This window comes from Danio aesculapii, chromosome 16, assembly GCF_903798145.1.
Source record: "Danio aesculapii chromosome 16, fDanAes4.1, whole genome shotgun sequence".
Lineage (NCBI taxonomy): Eukaryota > Metazoa > Chordata > Actinopteri > Cypriniformes > Danionidae > Danio > Danio aesculapii.
The window spans coordinates 49396188-49421187 of NC_079450.1; the positions used below are offsets into that span (position 1 = coordinate 49396188).

At 37.0% G+C, this 25000-nt stretch overlaps 3 protein-coding genes across 4 annotated transcripts in view; 1 reads left to right on the plus strand and 2 right to left on the minus strand.

The window, feature by feature from the left end:
* The window catches only part of eaf1 (ELL associated factor 1), a 10358-nt gene extending 2089 nt beyond the window's left edge, over positions 1-8269 (minus strand). The window contains exons 1-4 of the mRNA XM_056476225.1: positions 7950-8269; positions 6381-6475; positions 6150-6286; positions 3131-3300 (exon numbers count right to left, since the gene is read on the minus strand). Coding sequence (XP_056332200.1) covers positions 3131-3300; positions 6150-6286; positions 6381-6475; positions 7950-8052 — 505 coding nt within the window. The 5' untranslated portion in view covers positions 8053-8269. The remainder of the gene's footprint in view (positions 1-3130; positions 3301-6149; positions 6287-6380; positions 6476-7949) is intronic.
* Positions 8270-8765: 496 nt separating this feature from the next.
* On the plus strand, positions 8766-13837 carry pmvk (phosphomevalonate kinase). The gene is made up of 5 exons (XM_056475630.1): positions 8766-8925; positions 9007-9070; positions 11040-11192; positions 13034-13163; positions 13245-13837. Exons 1-5 carry the CDS (start codon positions 8801-8803, stop codon positions 13406-13408), a joined length of 636 nt encoding a protein of 211 aa, XP_056331605.1. The 5' UTR covers positions 8766-8800; the 3' UTR covers positions 13409-13837.
* A 3940-nt stretch (positions 13838-17777) lies between these two features.
* Positions 17778-25000, minus strand: part of arhgef2 (rho/rac guanine nucleotide exchange factor (GEF) 2) — an 86909-nt gene continuing 79686 nt past the window's right edge. For both annotated transcript variants that reach the window (XM_056474643.1, XM_056474642.1), the window contains exon 21: positions 17778-22544. In XM_056474643.1, the coding sequence (XP_056330618.1) occupies positions 22492-22544 (53 nt within the window). In that variant the 3' untranslated portion in view covers positions 17778-22491. The remainder of the gene's footprint in view (positions 22545-25000) is intronic.

Genomic DNA, 25000 nt, shown 5'->3' on the forward strand with positions numbered 1-25000 from the left:
ACGAGATTGTTTGCTATGAAAACTTGACATAAACAAATACATTGCAACCTGTTTTCATCTTTGTCATGACAACTTGACATTCCCATATATATATATATATATATATATATATATATATATATATATATATATATATATATATATATATATATATATATACAGTATATATATAGATAGATAGATAGATAGATAGATAGATAGATAGATAGATAGATAGATAGATAGATAGATAGATAGATAGATAGATAGATAGATAGATAGATAGATAGATAGATAGATAGATAGATAGATAGATAGATAGATATAGATATATAATTAATGACACTTTTACAAAATTCATGTCACATTTATAATTGCTGCATGACAATCATGTTTATGACAGATTTATGACACATTTTGTCGTCTTGGTAATGTCAAGCTCTCATAAACAATGTCATTTTTGCATTTAAAATGCCATAACTGAGCAAATGACTATCAATACGAGTTGTCATAAGCAAATATAAACTCTTATTCATACATGTTGTTATTATAGGTTTCATGATGGTCTTATGAACACCCCTTTGAGTAAAGTGTTACTCATTTTTATTATGTCAATAAAATAATCGTTAGGACATTATTTAAAGATAGTTTTCATACTTTTTTACTGTAGAATTTTGCATTAGTTACTGATTGCCAAGAACTTAATTTTGCTCAAATTTATAATATTTTTTCTCACTATTTTTGGTATATTTAGATTTTTTTAACCCTCAGATTCCAGATTTTCAAACAGTTGGTTTAGAAATATTTTCCAATTTTTACATATATCGGCTATCATATCGGTATCAACCGATAAATCTTTATTTGCAATGTTATGATTATTAACCTCATAAAAAAGTATTTGTTAATAAATTATGGACCATTTTTGCTGGTTGGTCCGCTTTGGTGCTGATTGGTGCTTTTCGTATGACATTACATGTCGTATCTTTTTTTTTTTTTTTTATAACTATAGTACAAAATCTACCTAAGAATTTAATTGGATTGAATTGAAAGTTTGTAAATCAAATCAGGCATTTGATTTAATATACAGCCCTTCTTATAAACAGTTTATGCTAAAGGTAAGACATGCCAGAGTTTTTCAATGTGGACTAGATTTTGAGAAAAGAAAGATCTACTTTCCCCCCAGATTCATTAAACTTCTTTATTCTGTGCAATTAAGATTTCAAAATTCAAACACTGTGTTTGTTTGCAATTCATTTTTGCTATTAGGCTCAGAAAATGCATAACCGGATAATATGTGATCAGCTTAAAGAGTTAAGTTAAATACAGAGTTATTAATTTCCTATATCTGCCAATGTTTAATATCAGTGCATCCTTAACCAAAAAACACTGGCATTCCAGTTCCGGTAGTATTTTACTTTTGTTTCATTTAAGCCTGAAAATCAGTTTTAGAATAAACAAACTGCTATCGTTTACTGGTGTGGACACAAATACACTTACTGTTATAGTTGAAATTTGTTCTTTGAGTGAACTTAGCCTTAAAGCTAATAACATTCATTTTCATAAAATTTCTGTATTCAATTCTTAAAGAAAAACAGTTCAGCAGTTATGCACGGGGACCTTTAATTTTGAATAAGCAGTGAAAAAGAAAGTAATAAATTGCCTCTTTTAAGATCTGATTTGTTTAAAATCAATGATCTTAACTGCCTGGTTGAGATATGATATAAAGTGGGTAACAAACCGGATAAGAACCACTGCATTAAATTACATTGTTCCGCGTCATCTCTTTAAAATATGGAAATTCATTTTACCACAGTATTTTCAACAGAGTTTCTGCACTTTCCAGCTTGAGTTTAAATAGTCTCATCTCATTTTACGCTTGAACAATTCAACTAAAGCTGAAGTCTATTTAAATGATTATATTTTAATTAAATGACATTAACATTAAATGACATCACAAACATGTCTGTGATTTAGCCTCTCAGCTGTTACTCCACGTAGCCGCTACAGATGTCTCTTAAACAGTACAGGGTGCAATACATTATTAGTGTGTAACTAATACATTATTTGTGCGTACTATAATAGAAGTCTGACAGATCACGCAGATCTTTAGGATCACATGAACTAGAAATTTCAAGAGTTCAGTAAAGCAGGGTGAATCGACCTTCAGCTACTGTGCCCCTCGCTGCTGGAATCAGCTTTCAGAAACTATCAGACATGCTCCAACATTAGGCACATTCAAATCAAGACTGAAAACACATCTGTTTAGCTGTGCCTTTACTGAATAATAATACCTTTTATTTATAGGTGCCTTTCAGAGCACTCAAGGACAATTTACAGTATGTCACAGGCACATTATAAAAACAAGACAGAAATGTAATAAACATAATATTAATCCAAAAAGTCATTAAAAGCAATACTGAATAGAAAGGTTTTAACCTGGGATTTAAAATTGGAGATAGAGTCCACCTGACGAATATCTAACGGCAGGGAATTTCATAACTGTGGTGCTATGCTGCTAAAAGCCCTGCCACCAAATGACTTCTTCCTTAAATTTGGAACTGAGAACAGTTCAACCACAGAAGATCTCAGTGAGCGCCGAGGAGTGTACCAGTGAAGTAGATCAGAAAGGTAATCGGGTACCAGGTTGTGAAGAGCTTTGTAAGTTAATAAAAGAATTTTATATTGTAGACGATAAAGCACAGGAAGCCAATGCAAGTGAAAGAGAATTGGAGTTATGTGTTTAGAAGCACACGAGCGGGTGACTACCCTAGCACCCTAGCTGCTGAGTTCTGGATTAACTGTAATCTGTGAAGTTGGTTAAGAGGGATACCAGATAGGAGGAAATTGCAAAAAAAATAATTGCAATAATCAATCCTTGATGTAACCAGAGCATGTACAGAGCATAATGTAACCAGAGCACTACAAGCACTTCATGCACTACAAGCACTTAATGTCTTAATGTCAAGCACTTAATGCACTTAATGTCTTATAATATAATGATTATATTTAAATTAAATGACATTATCGATGCTGTGAAAAACCTTGTGAAATTGAAACCTTTCACTGCAAGTTTATCGGTGGCTGAAAAACACTGGCCATGCATATAGCGCATTAAGTACACTATGGTATGATGGTGAGTGTGATGTCTGACCTCGTTTGATGTCGTCCAGCTGAGGCTCTGGTGAAGGGTTGTCTTTGGTTGGGGAGGTTTTGGCCCCCAGTCCTGGTTTGTTTGGCGTGCGGAACTGTGACGTCGTCAGCTGGTTCGCTCTCACTGACTGCTGCTCGATACGAGCCTGGATTTTACTGCTGCCTTCAGCTCTGAAAAACACATCACACACCTTCGCAGGTCACTTTACAGTGCAAATGCTGCACTATCTGACAAAATCACTATGACTCCTGTCTGTCTAAATGCATTCTTACATTCACAAAATACAGAAAAAAATGGTTTTTAAAGTATGATACTGATACAGATATCAAATAGACGTCCAAACATAGACGTCTTGGCTAAAACAAGGCTAAAATTTGGGCTATCCATGAAGATCTAGACAGACTTCACGTGTGTACTCATTCATTCTTGTCTAGTTATTGTGTATTTTTGGACTTTTGTTAGGGGCCGTTCACACAGACTGCATTTTTCCTTTCTTACATGCTACTTTTCCACTGTTTTTCAGTATAAACACAAGCTTGACAGACGTGTGTGACCAAAGCTTTCATTTACACCGAACTGTCAATCTTGTAACTTGACACGGCATCTAAAAAATGCGATGCTCACGTGTGAGGTGCTTCAAAAGATGCAAATGTAACGGTCACACACATCCGTCAAACCCATGTTTACATTGAAAAATTATTTAAAAAGTAGCAAATTAAAGAGGAAAAACACATTCTGTGTGAACGGCCCCTAAGACGTCTATTAGATGCTTACTGAAAGCCCAAATTTATTCTTGTTCTAGCCAAGATGCCTATGTTTAGGTGTCTATTAGATGTTGTAGTAGACATGAAATGGTGAATTGTGTCTCATGATTGTGGTGGAGCGTTACGTAGAGAGTTTATTTTGGTCACTGGTTTATTCACAGATTTATAGAAGGGGTTGAACAGGGATGCAGTATTCTTTGTTGACCAAAATCAAATCAAATCTACACTGTCAGAATATCAAGAAGGTACGTTTTTATTGGAAAAATAAATGAGAAGACATTGGAAGAACTTCTAGCCTTGTTTTATTCATTCATTCATTCTTTTTCTTTTTGGCTTAGTCCTTTTATTTATCAGGGGTCGCGCCACAGCGGAATGAACCGCTAACTCATCCAGCATATGTTTGACACAGCGGATGCCCTTCCAGCTGCAACCCATCACTGGGAAACACCCATACACTCGTTCACACACATACACTATGGAAAATTTAGCATCCCTAATTCACCTGTACCACATGCCTTTAGACTGTGGGGGAAACCGGAGCACCTGGCGGAAACCCACGCAAACACAGGGAGAACATGCAAACTCCACACAGAAATGCCAACTGACCCAGCCGAGGCTCGAACCAGCAACCTTCTTGCTGGCAGACGATTGTGCTACCCACTGCGCCACCGTGACACCCTCTTGCCTTGTTTATATTTTGTTATTTGATGTTTGCATCACAAAACATGTCTGTGGTTTAGCTCTCAGCTGTCGCTACAGATGTCTTTTAAACAGTACAGGATGCAATACATTATTAGTGTGTAACTAATACATCATTAGTGCGTACTATAATATAAGTATAACAGATCACTCAGATCTTTAGGAACAAATTAATTAAAAATTCTAAGAGTTCAAAGCAGGGTGAATTGATCTTCAGGTACTGTGACCCCGCTGCTGGAATCAGCTTCCAGAAATGATCAGACGTGCTCCAACATTAGGCACAATCAAATCAAGACTGAAAACACATCTGTTTAGCTGTGCCTTTACTGAATGAGCACTGTGTTAAGTCCGACACATCGCACTATTATGTCTTTCTTTTCTTTTTCGTTCTTTTATAACCTGTTTAAACACATTTTAGCCTGGTTTAATCATTTTTAATTCTTTTAATTTTTATTTTCTTGTTTCTTTTATTCTTGTTTATGTAAAGCACTTTGAATTACCACCGTGTATGAAATGTGCTATATAAATAAACTTGCCTTGCCTATTGATTTATTATATTATTTATGTGTACTCCTGTCATTGTGCACATTCGAGTTCTCAAATGTTCTTGCAACAGATGGGCTAAATATAAGTCAAATAATGTCAAAATACCAGTCTTTAAAACACAGTCTAAAGTGAAAGTAAACAGTTAAGAAAGAAATCTGAAAAAGTGATGCGAGTCATTAACATTAATCAATATCAAATGACAAAAATCACTATTAGACCTACAGTTGAAGTCAGAATTATTAGCCCCCCTTTGAAATTGTTTTTCTTTTTTAAATATTTCCCAAATGATGTTTAACAGAGCAAGGAAATGTTCACAATATCTGATAATATTTTTTCTTCTGGAGAAAGTCTTATTTGTTTTATTTCGGCAAGAATAAAAGCAGTTTTTAATTTTTTAAAAACTATTTTAAGGTCAATATTATTAGCCCCTTTAGCTATATATTTTTTTTGATAGTCTACAAAACAAACCACCTTTAAACATTAACTTGCCTAATTACCCTATCCTCCCAAGTTAACCTAATTAACCTAACTAAGCCTTTATATGTCACTTTAAGCTGTATAGAAGTGTCTTGAAGAATATCTAGTAAAATATTATTTACTGTCATCATAGCAAAGATAAAATAAATCAGTTATTAGAAATAAGTTGTTAAAACTATTGTTTAGAAATGTGTCGTAAAAAATCTCTCCGTTAAACAGAAATTGGGGAAAAAAATAAACAGGGGGGCTAATAATTCAGAGGGTTTTATAATTCTGACTTCAACTGTACCTGAAGAACTTTAAAGAAATATTTTATTCATCCTCCTCAGTAGCATTTATCACTGAATAAAGCACATGATCTTTGTCATAGTAGTTGATTTCTGCTGCGACGTCACAGTAATAGAAAGCATTTCATATCACATTTTGCGGCGTCACGTCGCATGTTGTTAGGATAAAGTGTTAATTATTGCAAACAACACTACTGCAACTGATTCCGTCATATAACGCTGTACATGATTCATTTGTCTGCTCACCGTGTTTTCTTGACCTGTATGCTGCTGCTTAGCTTCTCCAACATAAACTCCCCAGTGTCATGATTGATGATAAGAACACAGTCTTTCTGATAAGGCCTTTTGTTGCCCTTAAACACTGTCATTGGTGGAGTGGAGCCCTAGAGAGAAATCACAGTATGCTGTGTATAGAAAGGCTTTCACACATATCGGATTCAATTCGGATACAAATCTTAAAGAAAATGCTGCTCTTACTGGTATGTGTGGTAAAGTGATGGTAACCTCATCTCCTTTTCCTACTTGCAAATCTCCTTCACAGGACGTATCGATAGATGCTGGTTTAAAATCATCTATGAAAGAAAAGCACAAGTTTGTAAATGTACAGTATGACAATGATGGTTTTTCATACTCTTTTTTTATTTATTAATTTAATTGAAATAAATGCATCTTTACTAAAAAAAATAAAATCAACGCATTTCTTCACTACAAATTTTTTGTCCCCGTTTTCATTCTTACAAATTGAATTCTATAATTACGCCTTGGTTTTAGGTAGGGATGCTCCGATATTCACATTTAATGACTCGATCAGTACTCACTGATCTGGCCGATATCATGAACCGATCGCAAGTGTTTGTGTTAGTTGGAGAAGAGCAAACTATTTGAATGACCTTGCATGTATTTAGGTCTTTTTACATATAGAATTTGAAAGAATTTCTGTGTTTTTGACAGTACTGCAAGTTCACTAAAACCTGGTTAATTACATTAATAAAACATAAAAATATATATTTTAACGTGAATAGTTGATAATATAACTTCTTGTAATAAACTTTCTGCAATAAACAGTAGTTTATAGGCCTATTCCCTTTAGTAGAAAAATAATGGATTTATAGGTGTGCATTTTAACTGCTTATGCATCAAATATGCGCTACTAACTTTTTCTTTATTGAGACACATTTAAGGGATTATTTACAGCATCCTGAATTTGTCCTCTGAGGTAAGGAGAGATCTCCACTTAAGTATCATACAGATTCAAGGAAAATGTGCTTTATGCATTATAAAGCATCTGAATCTGTACTCTGTATTGGCCGATCACCATGACAAGGAATTGGTAATCAGTATCGGCTGCAAAAATCTGGAGCAATCTTAAAATGGACATAGCTGGATTTGGCTGGGCTCCCAACCTGGCTAGGCTGGTCAAGCTGGTTTTAGCTGGTCATTTTCCAGCCTGACCAGCTAACACCAGGCTGGAAACCAGCCTGGAAATGGCCAAAACCCCTCTAAAACTAGCCTGGTCAACCAGCTAAAACCAACCAACCAGCCTAGGCTGGTTTAAGCTGTTTTTTTTTCAGTAGGGCAGTCAAAAAAATGTGCTAAAGTCCGATTTACAAGTGATTTCAGACCGAATATTCAAAGTTCCATGGTAAACAATATAGGGAGCATGTCAAAGGTTGTCCCTGAACGAATGTGCAAATATAAAACCAACTTTAGCTCACTTAATTTGACGCGGATACCAAGATTTAATGTTTTGATTATTATGACGACTAACGTAAAAACTTGATAGTCAGTTTACCTTATTTATAACGTTATTTACTGTCTGCATCCCTAATTTACATATTCCCACACCGTCTGAAGGCTTCAATTGTTCCGAGATAAAAAAACAAAACAAAAACCAAGTGCTAATTCAGATAACTTAAGTATGTGTGAAACTGGTTTAATGTTTGTGTGTTTCAGTTACTTAAGCTTGCTTTTGTATGTGTTATGGTGTGGTACTTTGGTATATAGTTTGATTATTAACGCATGAAATGTCACTCTTGTTGGACTTACATCTGATGGTGTGAAAAGATGATTTTGGTCTCTTCTCAAAACTGTCCCCGAGCTTCAACACATGCTCTTCTTTATCCAGAGGCGGGTTCGAGCTGCCGTTCATCACTGCACGTCACATTGAACTCACCAACTTCACCCAAAATGACAAACTTTTCAGTTTATTTACATGTAAACAAAGACAAAAGAAGAAGATGCTAAAAGTAAAACACCCTTGACAGATTCAAAACTTCCGGGTCACAGAAACCAAAATAACGCATTCACCTAAAATGTTTAGATTATTTTACTTAGAAAAATCTAATTTTTTATCACTTTTAAAATGATAATGTCCTTCATAAACCACACTCAGGAAATAATAATAAAAAATGAAACACAGAAACAAACGTTTTTGTCGTTCCACTTCCGGGTCAGTGAAAAAAAGCGTTAATAAATACAAAAACAATGTAAGGTTATTATTTTATTGAACTGTTTCTAATACTATTTAAATATTTGCATTAATTAAAAACACTCCGGTAACTTATTTACATAAAATATAAATATATTTAGCACATACCCAGTAAGTTGATGGCGTGACACTCGTCCGATTACCGTAATTACACAAAAATACCAAACATCCTGTTTCCACATTTCACTTATTTATTCTTTCAGATGACAGAAAAATCATCGCATACGGCATTAAAGTCTTAAATTAACCCAAATAAGGAAAATCGTCATGCTGGGTAAAAATAAAACACTAGAATCAAAGTTTACATAATATAGGGTTACATTTTCTTTTATAGTTACGGTAAAGCGACATAAAGCGGTTCCTGATTCATATTGAACACCGTAGTCCTCGACATGTGTCAATTGTGTATATGAGCATGAAGTACGCATTACATGTAAATACAACCATGACAGCTACACAACCTAGCATCATTCTTTTATTCAGTGGTAAGCGAAAGTCAGGAAAGGACTATGTGACAGATTTAATACAGAAAAGGTGAGATATCTAGTTCTGTATGGCACTGTCACGTGAACTGATTAAACTCAATAATACATATGCTTGTATTCTATATTTCAGACTGACTGCAGAGATCTGCTGTATACTCAGACTGTCTGCACCTCTCAAAGAGCAGTACGCAAAGGTAAGTTACAGTACACTTCTGCAACATAGCTGAAATAATTAACGTGATAAGAACAATGAATAGAATTAATACTCAAATATCAGATTTAGGTGTAGGGTGTCATTTTTTGGTACGCTTAATTTCAATTTTAATATATTATTTTGTTTAGTTTAATGACTAGAATGCTATATATTTTGTCTGGTGATTTCATGTTAAGTGCTTGAATGATGTTGTCCATATATTCTCTGAAAAACGTACACAAATCTTAATATTCAAAAGGAGTGTATTTTTTTCAAGTAAAGTCCAATAAATAATCATCTTGAACTTTAAATATTACTAAAATCTAATCATTTTTAAGTTTACTTTCTAAAAATCTGAGTAAGTTAACCAATTAGAGCAAAAGTGTTACATAACCTGAAGATTGTTTATATATATATACACACACACAAACACACACACACACCGGCCACTTTATTAGGTTCACCTAACTAGTACCGGGTTAGGCCCCCTTTTGCTTTTGGAACTGCCTTAATCCTTCGTGACATAGATTCAACAAGGTACTGGAAAAATTCCTCAGAGATTTGGGTCCATATTGACGTGATAGCATCACACAGTTGCTGCAGATTTGTCAGCTGCACATCCATGATGCAAATCTCCCGTTCCACCACATCTCAAAGATGCTTTATTGGATTGAGTTCTGTTAACTGTGGAGGCCATTTGAGTACAGTGAACTCATTGTCATGTTCAAGAAACCAGTTTGAGATGATTCGCGCTTTATGACATGGCATGTTATCCTGCTGGATGTAGACATCAGAAGATGGGTACACTGTGGTCATAAAGGGATGAACATGGTCAGCAACAATACTCAGGTAGGCTGTGGCGTTGACACGATGCTCATTTGGTACTAATGGGCCCAGTGTTCCAAGAAAATATCCCCCACACCATTACACCACCACCACCACCACCGTGAACCATTGTTACAAGGCAGGATGGATCCATGCTTTCATGTTGTTGATGCCAAATTCTGACCCTACCATCCGAATGTTGCAACAGAGATTGAGACTCAACAGACCAGGCAACGTTTTTCCAGTCTTCTATTGTCCAATTTTGGTGAGCCTGTGCAAATAGTAGCTTCAGTTTCCTGTTCTTAGCTGACAGGAGTGGCACCGTTGTGGTCTTCTGCTGCTGTAGCTCATCCACCTCAAGGTTTGTTGTGTTGTGCCTTCAGAGATGCTCTTCTGCATACCTCGGTTGTAACGAGTGGTTATTTGAGTTACTGTTGCCTTTCTTTCATCTAGAACCAGTCTGGCCATTCTCCTCTGACCTCTGGCATCAACAAGTCATTTGCACCCACAGAACTGCTGCTCACTGGATATTTTCTATTTTTCTGACCATTCTTTGTAAACCATAGAGATGGTTGTGCATGAAAATCCCAGTAGATGAGCAGTTTCTGAAATACTTAGACCAGCGTGTCTGGCACCAGCAACCATGCCAAGTTCAAAGTTAAATAATCTTTCTTCTCCATTCTGATGCTCGGTTTGAACTGCAGCAGATTGTCTTGACCATGTCTACATGCATCGAGTTGCTGCCATGTGATTGGCTGATTAGAAATTTGCGTTAAAAAGCAGGTGGACAGGTGTACCTAATAAAGTTACCGGTGAGTGTGTGTGTGTGTGTGTGTGTGTGTGTGTGTGTGTGTATATATATACATACATACATACATACATACATATACACACACACACACACACACACACACACACACACACACACACATACATACATACATACATACATACAAATAAGATAAGGACAAACTATCAATCTGGCAAAAGAAGGAAAGAAAGCTGAATTTTTTTTTAGGGGGGGGGTGGTTGGGTTAAGGGGTTGTGTATGGTTGTTATTGTAACAAAACTGGTTATTTTGTGGCATATTATTTTTCTATATGATCACTTTATCAGAATGAAGTTGCTGTATTTCTGATAATCAGGATCATAATCTTGACTATGAGGAGCTGATGGGTTCTGGTCAGTATAAGGAGAGCTATCGTGCTGACATGATCCACTGGGGTGAGATGAAGAGACAGCAGGACTCTGGCTTCTTCTGTAGACTGGCCATCAAACATGCCGCACAGCCCGTCTGGGTATGAAAACAACCTGTCGTCTCAAGATCGATCTGTCTGTCTATTTATCCATCTATGGCCTACAAATTTGACCTGATGCTAAAGATGCTATAAATATGTGTTAAATCATACTTGTGCAAATTGACTCTCTTCACGATAAATGTTTTTAAATATCAGCTTCACATGAAAACACAATGCTCAAAACTTCCAGCAGTTCACCCAAACATTTTTTCTGCAATTCCGTTGAACTAACTTAACTGACACTTATTCTAGCCAATGGGAACAGAGAATGTTTTGATTGTGCTATATCACTGGCTTAGAACCAGACACGAATACTACAATACTAGCTATAACAAACATAATAGGAGCATTGCATGCTACAAATATCCTAAAACAAGCTATCCATCCATCCATCTAAAGCCTATAAAGTTTACCTGATGCTAAAATATGCTATAAATGTGTTAAGTCATACTAGTTATGACAAACATATTAGCAGCATTGCAAAACATGCTAGCAATGTGTTCAAACTTGTACTAGCACCAAGTTAAAACTTGTTTGCAGTTTGTTAAAAGCTAGGAATGTGTTCAAATATGATATCAAAGTTCTACAAGTTAGCCATTTGCTGAAGTATGCTAAGAATGTAGTTAAAACAAACTAGCAATGTGTTAAACGCACCCATCCATCCATCCATCCATCCATACATCTATATCTAGCCCTACAAAGTAGATTAGGACATAATGCTAAAGATGTTACAAATATGTTCAATCATACTGGCCAAAAAACATATTAGCAGCATCTAAAACATGCTAGCAGTGTGCTACAAATGCTACTAGTGGGTTAAAACTTGTGCTAGCAACAAGATAAAATGTATTACCAGTGTGCTAAATGCTAGAAACGTATTCATACATTAAATCAAAGTTCTAATACAAGTTAGCAATGTCTGTCTATCTGTCTGTCTGTCTGTCTGTCTGTCTGTCTGTCTGTCTGTCTGTCTGTCTGCCTGCCTGCCTGCCTGCCTGCCTGCCTGTCTGTCTGTCTGCCTGCCTGCCTGTCTGTCTGTCTGTCTGTCTGTCTGTCTGTCTGTCTGTCTGTCTGTCTATCTATCTATCTGTCTATCTGTCTGGCAGTCTGTCTGTCCGTCCGTCCGTCCGTCCATCTATCTATCCATTTATCTCTAGCCCTACAAAGTGTATTAGGACATGATGTTAAAGATGCTACTAATATGTTCATTCATAGCTACAAGCTAATAACATCAGCAGCATCCAAAACATGCTAGCAATGTGCTACAAATGCTACCAGGGTTGATAAAACTTGTTAGCAGTGTGCTAAATGCTAGCAATGTGCGCAAACATTATATCAAAGTTCTAATACAAGTTAGCAATGTGCTAACGCATGTTAAGAATGTGATTATAAACACCAAACGTGTTAAATTCATCCATCCATCCATCTATCTTTCCATCTATCCATCCATGTATAGCCTACAAAGTAGATTAGAACATGATGCTAAAGATGCTACAAATATGTTTAATCACACTAGTCAAAAACATATTAGCAGCATCCAAAACACGCTAGCAATGTGCTACAAATGCTACCAGTGTGTTAAAACTTGTGCTAGCAACAAGATAAAATTTGTTAGCAGTGTGCTAAATGCTAGCAAAGTGTTCAAACATTATATCAAAGTTCTAACAATCTAGTAAAACCATTAAAATGCAATCCTGAAGAATTATACTGAAAATGACAGAATTTAGGAAGAAGTTTTATGAAATATAAAACATTGGAGGGCCCTAAATGACTGTAAAGCAGGCTCTTGTTTTTATTTTCTGACCTGTTCGCTCTACGGCTAACACATATCCCATATTCAGATAATCAGCGACTGCAGAAGGATATCTGATGTGCAGTGGTTTCATGAAGCGTTTCCTGATAAGTGTGTGTGTGTTCGGGTGGAGGCGTCTGAACACACCAGATCACAGAGGGGTTGGAGATTCACCTCAGGTAAAGATGCTTCAGAAATCTCCATATAAACACACACACGTCAGAAGAGCTGTGATGATCTGATGGAGTGATTTTGTGCAGGTATAGACGACGCTGAGTCTGAGTGTGGTTTGGATGAGGGTGTGAAGTTTGACCGTATCATTAGGAACGATGGAACTGATGACATTCTGGAGAAACATCTGGACGATCTTCTGTCATCGGTCGAGTCACAGGTGGACTTAAAAACACACACAATAGCATCATAACGGATTCATAAAAACTTCTGAAGTAATTTTTGGAGAACTTGCAAACTCTCGGATGGATATTTCTCGTCATCATTATCTTGTTGTCACTCATTCTTTATTTGTTACACTTCTTTTTGGATACATTTGATTTCAACATCAGTTTATGGATGTGAGGAATGAGTGGGATTCTGACAGAAATGAGTTCTCCATATTTTGGGGTATATGTTCAATATCAGTTATTGATTATTATTTTAAACCCTTATATACTGTTGGGGATGTTTTCATCCACTCTGGGCTGATTTTGAGTCTTAATTTGGTCATAAGTTTCTCCGTGTTTCAGCTAGCAGAATGATTTTTGGTGACTAATCTTATTTCGACACATATTTTGAGAAAATGCTTTAAATTAAAAATACTCAACAATACACTCTGGGCAAATTGACTACCCTTTTGTTATGTTCAGGATGAAAACATACACTCAATTAACCTGCTGTAAAAATGCGTCAGATTAATATTTTTCAAGGGTTTTTTTGCATTAATCTGATAAGGCAGATTTATACTCTACATGTCTTCTAGTTTATTTAATATTATTATTATTATTATTATTTTTATTCATGAATGAAAATATACAACCACAATCAGAAGGTCAATATAAGAGAGATACAAAAGAGGGAAAACACAAGCTACATAATGCAGAAAGAAAAAAAAGAGGAACAAAACAAAGAAAGTAATTCACCTTTATTTGTATAGCGCTTATACAATGTAGATTGTGTCAAAGCAGCTTCGAATAAATAGTCATAGTAATTTGGAACAGTGTAGGAATTTTCAATGTTTAAGTTCAGTTCAGTTTAGCTCAGTTCAGTGTGGTTTAATAATCACTGCTGAGAGTCCAAACACTGAAGAGCAAATCCAACGATGCGCAGCTCTATAGATCTCGAACCATGCAAGCCAGTGGCGACAGCGGAGAGGGAAAAAAAAACTTCACTAATTGGCGAAAGTGAAGAAAAAAAACCTTGAGAGAAACCAGACTCAGTTGGGCACGACCATTTTAATTTCTCCGCTGGCCAAACGTCTTGTGCAGAGCTGCAGTCTCAGCGGCGGAGGCTGGAAGCTGGCCTCAGCGAAGACTCGTCTGTCTCTGGAGCGTCACAGGAATCAGTCTCATGTTCCACTCCTCCATGACCACCACAGTAGCTGCTCAGGATACGGCTTGGTCCAGGATATGGAAACCTTGGGATCATCTCGTCATTGGTCTTGGATCGAATCAGTGACTCTGCATAGTCTAAGAGCCTCATGAAGAGTATCCCCAGGTGGAAATGGAGAATAAAGAGAATAATTAGCGTAGCTGCTGTTCATAATGTATATAAACAAGATGCAGAACCTGTGTGGAAGCCTGCTAAGTGGTGCACTGAGTGTATGCTTTACTAAACAGATAGGTCTTTAATCTAGTTTTAAAAAGTAAATTACAATTGTATAATAGTGTATGAAATTAAATCAATTAAGAGCATTACAGGAAAGCTATCTAAATCAAATCGAGTTGATAGACAACAGTTCTTCCATATAGTACCAAAAATCTGACATCTCATTTTACCGATCCCCCTCCTCACACGGCTCCTCACTTTCGTCCACGACATCCCCCATCCCCCTGCTCTTCACTTTCGTCCGACACCTTTCCCTCCTCTGGTAACATGCCGGATCTCGGATTCGTTACCCAGATCTGTTCCGGGACCTCTTAATTTACAAATTAAGCACTGGAAACAGTTACGACTGTACAGACACCTTTATGATCCGTCCGTGTGTGATCATAGGGATAACCAGATGGCCAATAATTTGGCTAGAAATTGCAACATCCATGGGAAAGAAAGAACGTTTTTGTAAAAAAAAGTTTAGAAAAACTCAGGGGATGAGTTTAAAACCAGAAAGAGACGCCCTGGCAAAAGTGGAGACCCAGAATATGTTTTTCCACCATTCATAAGCTTTACACTGATGTATATATTACAATTTTGAATTTAAAACTATTTAATAGCTACAAAACTAAAATGAAAACAAATTATTTCTTTGATAACTGGAAAAGTATTTGTTAGTAAGTGTACTTGTTTTTGCTTTTATTCTTGCTATAATTATAATAATAAAAAAATTCCCATGTTCTGTTGTCATAAATATTTTAATAAACTTTAACAGGTGGGGGGTGACACAGTGGCGCAGTAGGTAGTGCTGTCGCCTCACAGCAAGTAGGTCGCTGGTTCGAGCCTCGGCTGGGTCAGTTGGCGTTTCTGTGTGGAGTTTGCATGTTCTCCCTGCATTCGCATGGGTTTCCTCCGGGTGCTCCGGTTTCCCCCACAGTCCAAAGACATGTGGTACAGGTGAATTGGGTAGGCTAAATTGTCTGTAGTGTATGAGTGTGAATGGATGTTTTCCAGAGATGGGTTGCAGCTAGAAGGGCATCCGTAAAACATATGCTGGATAAGTTGGCGGTTCATTCCGCTGTGGCGACCGCGGATTAATAAAGGGACTAAGCTGAAAAGAAAATGAATGAATGAATTTAATAGGCTAATAGATATGAACAAAAGCAAGTGATGCATCAGCGTTTGATTTGTGACATCTTGGATGGTTATAAATATCTTTATAATCATTAAAATAATTTATAAAAATAATTAGTTTAAAAATCTTGAACGATATTAATGATATGACGTAGTTCCGGAAACTTCCTACTTCTATGTCTGTTTTACGGTTTCTTTTGACCGCCCCCTGTCGTTTAAAAGAATATCTCATCAGCGAACGTGTCAAGTATAAAAGCCTCGTTTCGTGAGGTGTCAATGGGGCAAAAACAGCCACCAACAGTAAATTATGGAGAAAAAATGAAAACAAACAAAAACAATGCATCAAAGGCGATGTTTTAATGTCCAAAACTGTGATAAAAGGGAAAATATCCAGTCCACAATTACTTTATATATTGAAAATACGCCATTTTGTGTGTGTTTTTTCACCAAATCAGTGACATCATTTATAAACTTACCAATTAAAAAGTTTAAATCCTGCAATTTTCTAAACAATTGAGTAGTTTTGATCAGGACTGAGGTTGGCAAACAGATTTATGGAAAAAATATTGAAAACATATTTATCTGATGCCTGTTTTCAGCAGTTTAACTCAGTGGATGTTTTCATCCAGAACATAACAAAAGGGTAGTCAATTTGCCCAGAGTGTGTCGTTGAGATTTTAAAAATAAAAAAGCATGTCAGCACCAGTGGTGTAGTGGTTAGTGCGTCGACACATGCACTCTGGTGCTCGCGGTGACCCGAGTTCGATTCTGCTTCGAAGTCCTATGCCGATTCTCGCCTTCTCTCTGCTTTCCTGTCAATACTCTCTACTGTCCTAACAAATAAAGGTGAAAAACCCTGAAAACCCCCTTTTTTTTATTTCAAAATATGTCAAAATAGGATTTGTCACTTAAAATCATTCCCAATTCATGGCTAAATTAAGACACAAAATCATCCTAGAGTGGATGAAAACATCCCCAACAGTACATGAGGGTTAAGTATATTTTGTGATTGTGCCTTGGCTGATTAGGCCTGTTGTGGATATACAAATATGATACTAAAAAAAGGTCAGTAGGTAAGCCCCTGTCTTACCTTGAATAATTTATTCAGATGATTTGTTCAAAAATGCTGATTCATTAATAAACTGCAAATGAATCACTTTCAGAATGAATCATTGAATTATAGACTCACTCGATTTATTCAAATAACAGTTTAATTCACTAATGCAGTGTTTCCCAACCTGTTCCTGAAGGCACACCAACGGTACACATTTTCAACCTCTCCCTAATCAAACACACCTGAATCAACTCATCAGAACATTAGAAGAGACTCCAAAACCTGAAGTTAATGGGTCAGATAAGGGAGACATCCAAAATATGTACTGTTGGTGTGCCTCCAGGAACAGGGTTGGGAAACACTGCACTAATGTACTTCCCCAGCTTTGTTTGGTAATATTTTTGTAGATGAAACAGAATAAACATAATATTTTATCTGAAACGTAACATTAGACTGGGAAAAAAAACCTTGGATCATTCTTAAGTTTTTTTTTCAAATTGTGTGTGCACCCCAAATGAAGTATGGTTCACCCCAAAACTACATTTCTGACCTTCGTTCATCTTTAGGAAACAAATGAAAATATTTTGGATGAAATAAACATTTTTCCCCCCCTACCATGGAGGTGGTTACCAGTTTCCAACATTACTCAAAATATCTTCTTTTGCGTTCAAACAGGAGAAACTAAAGGTGCAGAATGAGTCTGTAAATTGAGTAAATCTTCATGTATGGTTGAACGATCCCTTTAATAAAATGAAGATATTCAAAATATGCATGTGTTGTGCAATTAAAGAAACAGAAGTAATCATCAATGCATTTATATAGATGCAGAGCAACGAAATACATGATTACAGCCATATATTTAAACACGCAGTACAATGTCAAATGAATAAAAAAGCTATATATAAACAATGATTTAACAGCCATGTTTAAAGGGTTCTTCTCATCCCCAAACACTTAAAACATTTGTACATACACAATATCAACAATAAGACATTAAAAAGCTTTAGTGTGACTTCAAGTGGCCAAAGAATTCACAATCATTTTTTCCCACTTCTGTTATCAATATCAACATGAATATCCTTATCAGCAGTACAGGAGGAAACTCTGTTTATAATTTATAAGCATTTCTTGGAGGTAAACTGTGGTCAGAAATGGCATTCAAAGTCCTTTTCAAGTTCCTGCCAAATAACCAGGGCCTTCAATGTGCTACATTTAGTAATCCTTACCGTAATGTTGCTTATTTTCAGCGGATGAAGAGCATGTGCATGAAGCATGCTAACAATGGTCAATAATATAGCTAAACGTTACAATCAACAGCCTGAAACACGTGTCTAAGGTCAGCATGAAACCAGAATATCTTCAAAAGTTTCCTTCATTTCTACCTCAGCATTTAGTCCTGTCATTAAAGTAAAAATACACCATAAACCCGTTTAAATAGCACAATTGTAAATGTTGTAACAGTGAAAATCTTTTTAAAAAGACTTACTTGTTCTAAACTATGTTTAATATAAAATGTTTAACATTTTTCTAAAGAGTAAAGGCCTGTTCACGCCAACACAAATTTGGTATGGTTTTTTTTTTGCACGCAACTTGACTGTTCAAGTAATGTATAAAACAGCAAACAGTCTGAAAATGCACAAATCGCACCAAATCACTCTTTGAGAGCAGGTGGTGCTTATAGAGAACGCAGAAATACCCTGGTCATCCAGTAAATCTCATTGGTTAGGCACTATTATTCACAGTGTGATAGAAAATAGATTCAAATCCATCTCTTTAAAAATGATCCACTGCTTAGTTGAAAGGGTTCGTTCACTTTAGGGCTGCACGATTAATCGAAAAAACACTGCAATCTCGATTCGATCCTACACACGATCTTAATTCAGCTTTTCTAGGATTCAGCCAATTACATTATCAAGGCCAGAAGAGAAGCATAAAGGCGGTTGCACAAGTCTTCACAGCAACGTGGACACCTCCAAATGGCGGTAAAAGTGTCACATACTGTATCTATAAGGTATAATTCACCCAAAAATGTCTTGTTTTTTTGTACATTTCGCCAGTGATGCCTACTTTAGTGAACAGAACCTGCATAGGTTGTGAATAACAGGTAATAAAGTTGTAAATAACGTTCAGTTTGTTGCACAGCGATCGTTTGGGAGTCGTGCGGGAAGTATGATTTGCATGTATGTGTTTTTTTCTCAAAGTGACGGCAGCCGTGAACCGCACTCGGCAGTGAAAGTGAAACCGTTGCGCACATCATTGAAGTGATTATATCGCATTTTACAGTTATGATTACGACAAGCATTTGAAATGTTTTTTCTTTCAAAGCGAACACGAAGAAATGTTTACTAGGTCAGTATAACTACTTTAGCCTATATAACGTTGAATATAACGCAAGCGGGAATCTGAGAATGACAAATGTCTGATTTTACCAGTGAAAACAAATGGTCTAATAATGTTCTCAATGACAAATGGCAAGCACATGTCTCAAACATCTTAATTCAACTTCAGAATTCTGAATAGTTGTACTCTTATCCCATCACTTTACTTTGCATTAACAAACAGGACATATTGAAAGTCTGTTCAAGTCCACCATTCCAAGTCTATACAAAATTGAGCATTTTAACCAACAGTAGGCCTAATATTATCATTTTTGTTTCACCATATGTTTGAGAAATTACAATAATAATGGCCAACTCAAATTAACCTTTATTTTACATCTACAGAGTCGTGAGAAAAACGTGATCTTGATTTTAAGCGACAAATCGTGACTCTCATTTTAGCCAGAATCGTGCAGCCCTAGTTCACTTTAACATCAAAATGTCATTCAAAACCCATGACACTGGTTTTTCTTCAGAATACAAATTAAGACTATTGCCCAATCCCAATTCTACCCTTTAGCCCTTCCCCTTACCCCTACCCCTTGTTTTGCTCATTCACGTGAAGGGGTAGGGGTGTCCCAATTCTCTTTCGCTTGAAGGCGTAGGGCTAAGGGCTAGATAGCCCTTGAAACTGAGATTTTCCAGGACCACGCTCGAAATCAAGAGGTACGAAAATTTCCTAGAATACACCAGCTACAACGGCAAAATGGCTGCACACGGAAGTCAGGAGATGCACAAATTTGTATTTTTTTTTTTTTGTCATTACGAATTTTTACAACAAACAACCACCAGTTTAAATACATTCATAATGGCGTTCGTGTTTTACAGTCTTGCTTTAAAAAACAAAAGTAGAACTGGGATTGGGCCTATGTTTAGCTGAAAACGGTAATGTTTTTCCCTGAAACGTTTACATCTTTACATGACAAAATGATCCGCATTTACACATATCCGCAAAAACATCTAAAAACGCTATATTATGTATGCCAGGCCATTATTTTCTTAGTAAACAGTACCTGTAGGCAAGTGACGATGTGTAAGATGTCTCCACTTTTGGTTGTAATGCAAAGTAAATCCACACTTTGTTGAAGCGTTCGCAAACAGTTGCCATTAGGGCTGCTCGATTATGGGAAAATATTTTGGTCATAATTGTATCGACGATTATTTAAAACAATTTATCAGTGGGACATATGACCTAAAAGTTGTATTTATTTAGATATATCATTTTTTTCCTCCCTGTAAATAAGGTTGCTATTACATCTACATTTCAAGGATCCTTAAATTTCGCAATACTGAAGCTGAATGGGACAAAGTAAAAAACAAACTAACAAAAAGTTCTCACAAATATGCAAAGGAAAAAAAACTGTAGAATAAAAATATATTCTGCTGTAACAAGCTTGATTTGTTTCTTATTAAAGCGTCCTTCAATCAAGAGCGAGGAGAGATTTTGTACTCGGCTATTTTGTTTGATTAATTATGATAAAAAACTGCAGCGGGAATATAGTGTATTGTTGCTTTCAGAGCGCCGCATTTCTGATTTAATGTTTCACTTTCACAAGCCGTGAACTCTGTATGTTCAGTTATTTCTTCATAACAAATGAGGGTTGATGTGACAAATCCCTAAGCGTCGCGTTTTGACACATGTATTTGACCATTCAGGCGCTCACCTTAAGATGACTACGGTCTCAGAGGCTGAACAGCACGACTTCTCTTTCATGCTTTAAGAAACATGAAGGAATCGAATACACGTCAATAAATAAAGCACATCCTGTGCTGCAAATTCACGCTACAAGATTTCATTGATTACCATGTGAAACGTTAAGGGGAACGAATGCAGACTGCTTATGACACAATAATCAGTTTAACTAGATTAATGCTTTTTCATGATCGTTAGAGGCCAGAATCACCATAATTACTATTCTTGTGTATGTTTGTTTGCGCTTGCCTTTAATATTCGCCTCCTTAAGCTCACACTATGCATGAGTGTGACATTATCATTTTCATAGACTTTTGTTTTTGGGTGTTTACATGGACATGACACTGGTGGCGTTTTCAAAAACGTTCACTTTCAAATGTATGCGTTTTCACTCCCAAAAATGACACTGGAGTGTAAACCAACAGCTTCTTGGGCTTGTTGGCTGAAGAAGTTGTTGTGTAAACCGAAGATATTAAGAACTGAGAGCGTACTCACACTATGTACAGTTGCCTTGAACCATGCCGAAGCACGCTTGTCCCCCCTTCCCTCTCCCCTGACGGCCTACACTCACATTGCCTCGAGCCTGAGCACGCTTACGTCATTGATGATGCGCTGTTCAGTATAACAGAAGAGAAGCGCTCTCGCTCAGCACAGTGGAGATTTCTTTAGTTATATCATTTTAGTTGTTTGATATGCAGTGACACACGGTCAAATATTTCACCGAACAGATCTGCCACTTTTGACGCTCATAAAGAATCATCAAAGTCATCGTGCTGCAGGTATTAGGAGGTTTGCTGAAGGTGCAGCTGACGTCTTTAATAATCTACGACAGTTTGCGTTCATTGAATAGTAAGAATGATTAATAAATCCATCAGAAACAGTCCCTTAAAGTGACTATGCTTCTTCAGTTTCAGGCTGAGGCGCGCTTTGCACTCACACTACAAGCGTACTGCGCCAAAGCCCAAGTGAACCGCGCTCTGGCACACCTCTTCCAACCGGGTCAGGGTCGGCCAACTGAACAGCGCCTGAGCTCGATTTAGTGCACTCACACTTCTCAAACGAACCAGCAAACGCACATGGGCACGGTTCAGATAGGATAGTGTGAGTGTGCTCTAAGAGAATTCTATCTGTCCATTTAAAAAAAAAAAAGTCTATTTACCCAAACCAAAATCCTTGACACTTCAAAGCAAATGGTGACAGAATTTTGATTTAGGGGGAACTAATCCTTTAACAGCAAGTAGTCTTTTGTGTCGTTCTGAACAGACCCATTAACAGTCATTCATTCAGATTCTAATGATTATCACACTGGATTGTTTTTTCGTTTTTTTTTTGCATTAAATATTTGTGGTGCTGTGAACAGGCCTCGAGTCAGACGTGACTGATGAGGTGAGTTTCTGGAGTTTTGGAGGAGGTGAAGTCTGATTCTTCCAGTTGAGCTGATGTTAACTGTGAGCTTCAGTCCCACACTCACTCTCCTCTGGGATATCCTGCAGATCTGAAAACCAGAAAGAGCATGGTGATGTTTGACACCATTGAACACATTGAACCAAATTATTTTAGGGCGACTCTCATAAAAACATCCTTTGTTTTACATTGTGACATACTTAAGCATATTTGACCTTTTCTAAATGTTAATGTTTTGTTGGCTACGCTTCAATTCAAAGTTACAAAAGTTGTAAGCTCCCTGTTGCATATATATTCTGTAGAAATATGTGTCGTATGCAAACATTTATTTCCATTTCAACTGTCAAAAGTACCAAAATAGCATACCGTACCATTCTGAAATGAAGCTAGACTTGCTGCTGATTGGTTTACAGAGCATGGTCACTTGCGTATGCCACAAACCAATGGGGCGACAACACAGGAAGTGCCATTTTTAAATAAACAGTTGAAACATCACTGTAAAAATACAATGATGGCGCACAGCGATTAATCACGGTCATCCCAATCTTATGCCAAACAGTCAGATGCCAAGAAGCAAGAACAGAATCTGCTGTATGTCCTCCATTGTTGTTTATGAGACAAATCACGTCACATCTCAAAGCGCACACTTACTGTGCATCTGTTATTTGAAATAATGAACTTGGATCTGGAAAGGACACAATATGTGAATGGCCCACGTGGTCTCTTCTTCTTTAGAATGAGGCTGATTGGGGCTTTCTGATGTACACTACACCTACCAATTAAGGGTATTGTTTGCAGTGGAGACCGAAGCCTAATCAGGGTGACCCATTCTGAATCGCAATGAACTGAACTGCTAAGTGGAATTTAAGCATAATACAAAAGAACTGTAAACAAATGTGACTTTCTGCCTGTATATATGTCACTTTGTTTTTCTCTAATGTCGTGAAAAAAATATTGCTTAAATAAAAAAAGCTGCCATTTGAAGCATTCAGCTCGATGCTAATGGAGTGTTTTTGACTATGAAGCCCAAGTATTCTTACTTTTTGTATGGGTACATGAGCATACAATACAGTTAAGCGAACAGCATTTAAAAGTGTACTCCTATGAGCTTTACTTTGTAACCTTCAGTGTTTCCACTAAACACTTCCCCCTTTTAAAGTGTGTTCCACTTCGCAAGTGAACGAGGAAAGCTTATATGTACATATCCTCGACCTCAAATCGTCGGCTGCGTTCCAGTCCAAATTTTTATGCTCTTTACTCTCTAACTTCCCGTACGTCATTGATTACACAAGTGTCCATTGCTGGCGGGAAATCTAAATGGGTTAAAATGGAATACCCTAAACCCTTGAGCACTTGGGTGCTACACTCGTCACAATCATATTGCATTCTGGGACATATAGGTGCTGGAGTGGATATATGAAGCCGACTCGCTCAATCTGTCAAAATCGAGGGTGTTCATGTAAACTTCCCTTGTTTACCTGTTAAAGTTGAACGCACTTTAAAACGGCGGTAGAGATTACCTCGAGGGAACAAGGGAAGGTGTCTAAAGCCTCATTCACACTTTGAGCGACTCGACAGGCAATCATTTATTTCAATGGAGAGAGAGCGACTTCCTGCGACTTTCTGCGACCTCCGTCTACATGAGTGACAGTGACCGCTGGGGACCAGGTTGGCGTGTCGAGTGACGCGACAAAGTTGAGAATCCTTTAACTTTATGCAAATGTAGAGCGACTTTCTTGAGCAACAGCCAATAGGAGCTTTGGCTGGTTGTATCCTTCGTGCTGTAGACCTATGCAGACCTGCGTTTGCAGCAGGTCGCCACCGTGAGCGACAGGCAGCTACAAAGTCGCTGCTAGTGTGAATGAGGCATAAAAGTGGACTGGAACACAGCCTTCACATGTGCCTCTAGCACCTATATGTCCCAGAATGCAATGCACTGTGATCACAACAGTGTAGTTTCCAAGTGCTCAAGAGTTTAGGGCATTCCATTTAAACCCATTCAGATGTTCCGCCAGTAGTGGACACTTGTGTAATGTAATCATCTGACGGAGAGGAGTTAGCGAGTAAAAGGGATAAAAAATTGGACTGTAAAGAAGTTTATGCAGTTTTTCTTCTACTACCTTGTGAATCGACATCCCCGAAGCATTGCCGCCACCTTGTGGATAAGCTAATTACTGCGACTACAACAAAAATTGGATGTGCTTTTGCAACCTGTGTGAACGAATGTATGCCTGTTCTGCTGATAAAATCCATATCAAGTGCACTGTAGGCTGAGTCTGGTGTATGAATTAAAGTAAAGTACACTTCACAAGTCACGCTATTAACTGCTGGATTATTACCTGCCTATTATTAAGATATTGCTATAACTGTTCATTAGTAGTTATAAAGTATGATCTTATTCTGCATCCCTAATCCTACCCAAAACCTAAACACAACTTCTACCTTACTGACTATTAATAAGCAGCTAATTAGTGGTTTATTAAGCTAGTAGTGATGGTTAATGGTTTGTTAATACAGTAAATTGTGATGTAAACTAAAGAGTTACCC